Raw genomic sequence first — 8349 nt, 5'->3', positions numbered from 1 at the left:
GGGTTGGGGACCCCTGCCCTAGGGGCATGATGATCCACTGCAGGGAAGAAGATATCAATACGCTTGTTTATATTTTCACCTTAAAAGCAAGAAATAAAGTTTTACCAACATGAACTGTAAGCACTGTCACTGGTGCCTGGCGTTGGTCCAGGTGTCAGAGGTTCTCAGGAAAGAACATGGGTTCTGTACACAGAGGGGCTGCGTGGGAGCCTCCTCAGTGCTTAGCTTTCAGCATATTATGCCCTTACAATAGCGTTTAGGGAAAAAGGGCACATATGTGCAACTTATTCCCAAATCCTTCATGAAAAAAAAAAAAGATAAACAGATGGATATGTAGATATATAAATATATAGATATAATGATAAAAAATATGGAGAATGTTAACACTTGGAGAATCTGAGTGAAGGGTATATGGGAATTCTTAGTACTGTTTTTGCAACTGTTCTGTAAATGTGAAATTATTTCAAATTAAAAATTAAAAATTTGATGATGGTGAAGAGGCAGTGTAGAGCAGCCTAAGCAGGCGAAGATAGGGCGGCTCCAGCCCGGGGACCGGGAGGAGGAACAGACAAGGGTCCTGAGTGCTGTGAGGACAGTGCTGACAATCGAGGCACCGTCTCCTGACAGACAGGTGAAGACAGGAGACACTGGTTCTTTTTTACATCGAGTTGTTAACAATCTGCAAAATAAATCATATTCTTTTTGCCAAGTAAAGTATGGATTTTCCCTGTCAGCACAAACACTACTGTCTGATCACCCGGGGATATTTATCAAGGCCTTGATGTTCACAGATGATGAAAACCTCCTCATGGTAATGGCTGGACTTTAGAAGCACGCATCAGCTGAGCTGCAGTTCCCCTCTCAGGAACACGGCAGATGGAAAGATGCAATTCTTTGTGTTTGTGTCCTTTAGTGCAGCCACCCAGACAAGTTCTCAGTAGCCTGCCCTTTGTACAGACTTAAGACTAGAAACACAGGTGAGCATAAAGCCATTCAGCAAAATGATAGTCATCTGCATGCGCTAAAGAAGGGTGTTCACATCATATTTGAAAACAGAAGGGCACCTCACGTTAATATGAAGCTTGCTGGGACAAAATGCAATTCTCATATTGAACCCTGGCCATCCTCACACCCGATATTTTAGAAAAGACAAAACCTCGGTTCAAAGAAGTTAAACATTTGCCCCAAGATCATACAATTAGTTGGCAGCAGAGCCAAGATTTGAAGCTACGTCTTTCCGGTGTCAGACTTCCTGCTGCTTCTTATACTCCACATCATTTCCCATCTTACTTCCTAACAGGAAGAAGCATGGGCCTCAGCAGACGCTGACCTCACTCAGCTACAGATGCAATTTGCGGTAATAAAATACATGGAGAAGTTCGCTGGGGGTTTTTCAGGGAAATTCTTTCTCGGTCTTACGGGAATGTTTGTAGAAGCAAGGTCTTCTTTCCAGCCTGGTCTCTGATGAGAAACTGTAGGGGTAGGACATCCTAGGACTACAAGTGTGAGCCATCCCAGGATGGAATGATGCATAGATGGAGTGATGGAAAAAAGATATGCATCAGGAATGTGGGTTCTTTATCCTGCTTCTACTCACTTGTGTTCTAGACCCTCTCTTGCTTTTCCAAAGACTGTGCTCCTATAATTATTGCTGGTTTTCTTTCGCTTTATTATCAATGTCTCCCTCCATTCTGGATATTCCAAACATGTGTTGGATTCTTTCATATTAAAACAAAATGATTATCCTTTGACTCTGTATTCTCTTCCCACTACAGCCCTTTTTCTCTCCTTCCCTCTTCCAAAACTCTGTACTCTCTCACCTCCCACTCATGTTTTAACCCATTCTAGTCTGGTTCCTGACGTCAGTCTTCTCCTAGACCTGTTCCTGTCAAGTTCATCACTGACATTCATCTTCCCAAAGCCAATGGGCATTTCTCTGTTTTCATTTATCTAGACTTTCCAGCAGGATGTAAATGAGTTGAACATCCCCTTTCTTGGAATATGTTCTATCTTGGCTTCCAGGACTCCACACTACCCTGGCCTCTCCCCTACCTCACTGGCTGCTGCTTCTCTGTCCCCTAGACTGACTTTTCCTCCTCTGTTAAATTTCTAAATGTTGGACTGTCTCAAGGCTTTGTCCTAGGTCCTCTACTCTCCTCTACTTACTCCATCTCTCCCTATATTCACTCAACACTAAATCAATACTTATCGAGTATCTACTATATGCCAGACTCTGTTCTAGGCACTGGAAATAGAGCAATGAATAAACAAACAAATCCCTGCCTTTATAAAGCATATATTCTAGTGGAAGAGAAAATAAACCCAAAACAGCAATAAGTGTATAATATAATGTCCAGTAGTGACAAGTGATAGGGAGAAGAATAAAGCAGTGCCAGTGACAATGATGCTTTTTAAAAATAGGATGGCCAAGGGAGGATGTGATAAGGAGGTAACATTTACATCTGAGGAAAGTGGAGTGTGAGAGAGAAAAGTTAAAGATGACTGCAGGTTTTTTGTTTGAGTGAAAGAAAGAATGATGGTGCCATTTATTGAAATACGGAAGCCTAGGGGAGGAAGGGATTTGGGAGGGGAAAATCAAGAATTCTGGTTTGGATGCATCGATAGGTCATAGGGACACATTGAGTGGTTATTTGGATAGATTAAGTTCCTGGTGTGGATGATTCCTTCCTCAGATCTTAGAGAGACCTTTCCTGACCACTCTGTCTCTGAGAACATCTTACCGGCCACCTCCCTAGCCCACAGAATCTCTAGCACCTTCCTTAGTTTATTGTCTTCATTATAGTCACCTCAATCTGTAATAACAAAACCTGGCTATTGTTTAGCTACCCTCACAAAGGTTAAGTCCTGGGGGGAACAGGAATGTGGTCTGCCTTATTCATAGCTTTATCCCCAGGCCTTAGTACTGTGCTTGTCACAATGGAAGAACTCAACAACTAATTGTTGAATGAAAAAGCAAAGGGTAGGTCAGTCCTCTGGAGAAGTCAGGACAACCTCGTTCTTGTCTGAGCCCAGCCAATAACTAGATATGTGGCTTCGGACCAGTCACTTCTGTGGTATTTTCTCAGTTTCAGAAGTCGTTTGATTAGATGATTTCTAAGGGTTAATTTGTCCACTTTGAAAGTATGTTTAAAATCCAGGATTTTTATGTATTTACTCTAACCAAATTTGTACCCAGAACTTCATCCTGGCAATAACAATGCTGAAGGGATTTTTGAAGTAGCATGCGTTCAAACTACTGCTTCTGGGGAAATTCGCCACAGAGATCCTGGAGGGTCTGTAATCCCACTCTGGGCCACCGGAAGTCCTCAGTCTCAGGTAGCCATCCATTCTGTTGGCCTCCAAGACCAGGAAGAAACAATTGGAAAGGAAGGAGAATAAGTGAAGGAGTTCATTTTCTGGAACATTATTGAGCACCTGCTCACTAGCCCAGTTCAAGCCTTTTCAGGGATGCTAGCATATTTCACATGTATTTAAGGGTTATTTGGGTATTAAGGCATATCTTCACAAAACCGGGTAAGGTGGGTATTAATACCCTCCTTTTCACTGATGTAGGAAATGAGGTTCAGGGAGATGAACTGATTTGCCATGGTTCAGACAAGTGACAAGTGGCAGATAAAAGGTTGGAATCTGTATCTCCCCCCACCCTCCTTGTGCTCTCCACCACATCATAGATGCCTCTAATAAAGGGCATACCCCCTTGGGTATAATCAGTTTCCAGTGGACTCAGGTCTATTTGTTGAATCAACAAATGAAAATAAGTTGGATTAAGAAACACTCTCTCATAACCCCGTGTTCAAAAAACTGACAGTTTACGTTTCAACTCATCTGGGAAATCCTATTGCAAAGTCATTAATTACTATGTACATATACATAGCTGGGTAGAAATAAAGCCACAAAAAATATCACCTTGTTTACAGAGATAGGAATGATTTCCTTTCTGAAATAGCAAGATTTCCCAGGGCTCCTTCTGGAGAAGGTAGAGGGAGAGGCCAGGAATATACTCCCCACGTACAATCCATTGGAAGATCCTTCACTTCCTTTGTTTTCTTTTTCCTCCGCAATTTTTGAAGACTTCACTTTCAAAAGAATCTTGTTCTTTCTTCATGGGAAAGGAATTCTTTTCCCATCAAGGTATCCGTGTTACAGGAAGGTTCCCACCCTGATGTGCGTGTGCACAAATGAGGATATGAATCCACACCACATCAAATACGGAAAGCCGTCTATACGCATCTTAGCGTTGGGCATGATCCTGAAGGAATGACATTTTTTAAAACCCATAAGCCGTTTGGCATTGATATAAATCAGGAATGGGAAAACAACGCAGATGGGGTGTACTTCTTTCTTCTGTCTTTCAGACACAAGACAAACTTTTTATGTAAAAAATGTTCTGGAAAAAAGGATTGTTTTGAATAGAGGAGGGCGTCATTATTTTATCCTTCCCTACCAATAAACGATGACAAAAGCAGATTCCTAAGAACTAAAACGGCAACAAAGCGAGAACGTGATTAGAAAAATGAATAAATAACATTTATTTGGTACAAAGCGGCTGGCAGTGTCCGAGAGGCCCCAGGGGCAGGGCGCGCCCTCACAGGAGCAGGAGGGGGCCCAGCAGCAGCTCGCCCTGGCCCAGCAGGCGGCCCCGATCCAGCCCGCGGCCCCGGTTCTCGGCCTTGACGCGCACGGCCAGGCGACGCACCTCGTCCTCCGAGAGCCCGTCCAAGCACAAGTCCTGCTCCAAGACCGCCCGGCGGCTCCGCCGGACCACGGCGCCCCGCGGCCGGCGCGTCTGGCCCGGCGGCTGCAGGACGAAGCTGACGCGGCAGCCGACGGGGACGCGGGGCTCGGCGGCCCCACCGGCCGGGCCCTCGGCGCGGAGCAGCCGGACGCGGAGGCGCCCGCTGTCCCGACTGTACTCGACGGCCAGGCGCAGGGCGCCGCCGGCGCGGTCCAGAGTCAAGGTGCCCTCGGCCTCCAGGCGCTCGGGCCGAGGGTCGGGGGGCGGCGGAGGGGACGTGGCGGGGGCCCGGGCCGGGGACCAGGAGCCGGAGAGGCGCCCGTTGTCGTCGTCATCCCCGTCCCCGCTGGAGACGGAGCGGGCGCGGGCCAGGCCTCGGCTCCTCCCAGCCCGCAGTGCGCGGCGCAGCAGCCCCTCGGGAGCGCGCAGGAGGCGGCGGCCGTGGGGCCGCGGGGCGAGTGCAACGGGGGGCGGGCGGGGGCGGGCGGGGGCCGCGGGAGGCGCAGCAGGGACTCTTCCCGGGTGCGTGAGGGGATCGCCGCCGCCGCCGCCGAAGGTGCGTGCCCGGGGGCGGGGCGCGGGCAGGAGCGGGGCGGTGCCCGAGCCCCCAAGGAAGAGCGACTCCTTGCGGCGGGTGTGCGGGCTCTCGAGTAGCGCGCAGAAGCCGTAGGCGGTGCGCGCACGGGGCAGGTGCGGCAGCGAGAGCGCGGCCTGCGAGCGTGGGTCCCAGTCCGTGCGGCCCGCGCCGTCGTAGGCTCCTCGAGGCCAAAGGTCCGTCTCTGCAGCGCACCGCCGGGGCAGGGCGGCGGCCTGGGGCGAGGACACTGGCGCGCAGGGCGCGGGCAGCCGCGGCGGGATGCAGAACTCGGGGATGCGGTCCGGGGTGAGCACGTTGGAGAAGGCAGGCTCCAGAGCCGCGCGGCCCGCGGCCGAGGTGCGGAGTTTCCCGAGGAGCCGCATCCTCCGAGGCTGGGGCTGGGAGTGGGGGGAAGAAGCGCTCCTGCGAGGGAGAGAAGCTACTAAGTTTGGACGCCCGGGGCGTCTCGGGAGTGCCTGGACCCCTCCCCGGAGCCCTCTGGGAGTGCCAATGCTCCTGCCAGTCCGGGCCGAGCTCTCGCGCGCCCACAAAGCCACCCGCCTTCCATTCATTGTTACTAAATAAACGAAGAAGTAGAAATCAGACCTTTGCCTCTTCTTCAGTCCCTCTGGTTCCTGAGTTGCAAGTTCAGTGCCCGTCGCCTCGCGGTCCAGGCAGGCGCGCCAGCTTCAGCACTGTGGCAGCAAGACGGGCGCTCCTCACTTATATCGGAGGCTGAGCCCCGCCCAGCTGGCCCGGAGCCCAACCCTTGGAGTCGCTGGACGGCCCGCCCTCCCGGCCGCCCCTTCTCGCCAGCACCAGGCCCTGTCGCGGGGGCTCTCCTGGGAGCGAAGCTGTGGCGAGAACCGGCACCCTCTGCTCAGCCCTGGGACCTGCATCCGCTGTGCGTGCAGGGAACCGCCCGTGAAAGGTTGCCGGTGGAGGGAGGCTGCCTAGTCGGCCTGCCAAGGGAGAATCGGCGGCTGAAAATGTTGGAGGTTTCTTGGAGAAGGTGCAGCTGGATACGGAAACAAGAATTTCCCTTTTGCTGGGAGCTAAATCCTGCCCCCCCCGGCCCCCCGGAGGTGACCTACACGCACTAGCGTCTTCCGTTTTACTGCCCCAAGAACCTGCAGTGTGTAGACACATATAGTTCCCATGCTACTCGTGTACTTATTTATGCGTCTGTCCCCCTCCGTTAGACAGTGGCCTTCTTAATAGTATAGGGCCTGGCTCAGTCAGTGCCATATATATTGGTGGAGTGGGTGAATTAATGTATGCAAACATTTCTGAATGACTACAGGCTCTGCCTATCATCTTGATGGTCACAAAAGGTGGGGTTTCTGGCTCACGCCCTAAAAATGACACTTGGTATTTCCAAAGCTACCCCTTTCTCTCTGCTCCAGCATGGAGGTATCCAGCTAGAAAGCACTTCACAGAAAACCCAGATGGCCTCTCTCCCCACCCCCGCCCCCAACCTTCATTTTCCAAGATGAGAATACTGAAGTCCAGTGGGACTTGAGGAAATTCCATAAAAGTTCAGTGGAGCTAGTAAATGGCAGAAACTGGAACTAGCAATTTCCTGTCTATTTGGCTTCGTATGTGATGCTTCCTGCTATCTGAAATGCCCTCCTCTGCTTTTTTTCTCTATAGGAACTCCTTTTTTTTAGTTCAGCCAGACATCATCCCCTTCAGAACATTTACTCAACTCCGCCACTACAGTTCTCAGCCGCTTCATACACATTCTATGGACCACCATTGCTGCATTTAGCAGGCTGCTCTGGAATTTTGGGTTTACAGGTTTGTCTCCCCTACTAGACTGTGAGTTTCTTGAGGGCAAGGACTGCAGTAACGCAACCGGAGAGGAGTCTGGCGGACCTACTATGAATACATGTAAAATAAATAGAAGTGCTGTGATCCAGAACCTGGGTCTGCCTCCATCCCAAAGCAGACCTCTCTAAGGGACAAGCCTGGCTGTCTTATTCGACTCCTCCAGTTTCAGCACCTGGAGATACAGTGCCAGGCAAATAATAATTGCTCAGTAAATATTTGATGAATTATACTGTGTTGAATTCAGCCTGATCTACAATCCAGGTCTTATGACTGTCATGTGGTTTTAACCACATATCTAACTGCTTTATTCAATGTCTTTCTCACAACAAACCAGTGCAGTGGACATTGCTTCTGTTTACGATATAAGAAACTGAGGCTCAGGTTAAGAGACTTGTCTAAGGTCGTTCAAATTATGAGTCACAGTCCATGTATTGTAAGTCCTGGCTTTTTGCTAATTTCTTCCTTCTCTCTTTCCTGCCTTCCTCCCTCCAACCATCCACTCAGTTCAATATCATTCACTGAGTTCACTGTGTGTCAGGGCACGTGTGCATGGTTTGTATTGCACTTGACACCCAGAATGTTAATTCTTAAAGCAACTCAGTGTGCTAAGTATTTTCCATTATCTCTGCTTTGGAATAAGTACCATCATTTCCAAATATTTAAAGGTAAGGAGAGTGAGTGTTTTCCATGGATTAGTAATACTTTCTTTTTAAGTTGATCACTGCTGCCCTCTATTGTGTGCTTTCTGATACGGCAAGCATGAATCCCTACGCAGCCCGGGAGCAGCAACCAGACCCGCTGCAGCCACACCTGCAAGCGGAGGAGTCCCCAGGGTATCTCGGACTGGATCCTTTCCTATTGCTTCTGCAGGCCGGTCTGCAAATCCGTGGGCCAATGGTCTTCTCTGAAGCAGAGCAACTAGCATTATATCCTGCTTATGTGCCAGCCCACTTCCAACGAGACCTCAGTGAAAAGGGCCTTCGTGACATGAACACACAAACATTTCAGCAGTGAGTAAATCCACTGGAAACAGGACATGGGATTTGAGAAACTGTGCTACCACCACATCCTTGTTCACAGAAGACCATAAGCATGGCTATAAATGCAATCCCTATGCAGAGAGTTTTCCAAAACTATTAGTTTTCCATGGATCAATATTCTACAGAAGAGAAATAAGATACAG

General features: G+C 49.5%; 1 protein-coding gene across 2 annotated transcripts; it reads right to left on the bottom strand.

The window, feature by feature from the left end:
- Positions 1-339: 339 nt before the first annotated feature.
- On the bottom strand, positions 340-6043 carry LOC111177583 (C2 calcium-dependent domain-containing protein 4A-like). Of its 2 annotated transcripts, XM_022579456.2 has the most exons (2): positions 5940-6043; positions 340-5756 (listed from the first exon to the last, which is right to left on the bottom strand). In XM_022579456.2, exon 2 carries the CDS (start codon positions 5714-5716, stop codon positions 4607-4609), a length of 1110 nt encoding a protein of 369 aa, XP_022435164.2. In that variant the 5' UTR covers positions 5717-5756; positions 5940-6043; the 3' UTR covers positions 340-4606. The 2 variants fall into 2 exon arrangements, with proteins under 2 accessions (XP_022435164.2, XP_089763267.1); XM_089907141.1 differs by lacking the exon at positions 5940-6043 and having other exon boundaries at positions 340-5933.
- Positions 6044-8349: the final 2306 nt, after the last annotated feature.

The sequence above is a fragment of the Delphinapterus leucas genome, chromosome 2, assembly GCF_059928025.1.
Source record: "Delphinapterus leucas isolate spDelLeu-1000000601 "Yukka" chromosome 2, BTC_Dleu_Yukka2, whole genome shotgun sequence".
NCBI classification, from domain to species: domain Eukaryota; kingdom Metazoa; phylum Chordata; class Mammalia; order Artiodactyla; family Monodontidae; genus Delphinapterus; species Delphinapterus leucas.
The sequence above is the reverse complement of the archived record's forward strand: the minus strand, read 5'-3'. Positions and strand labels throughout refer to the sequence as shown.

What these genes read in the sequence shown, in the direction of transcription:
- LOC111177583 (XM_089907141.1), bottom strand. Translation starts at nt 5,905, where the DNA reads ATGAATGGAAGGCGGGTGGCTTTGTGGGCGCGCGAGAGCTCGGCCCGG.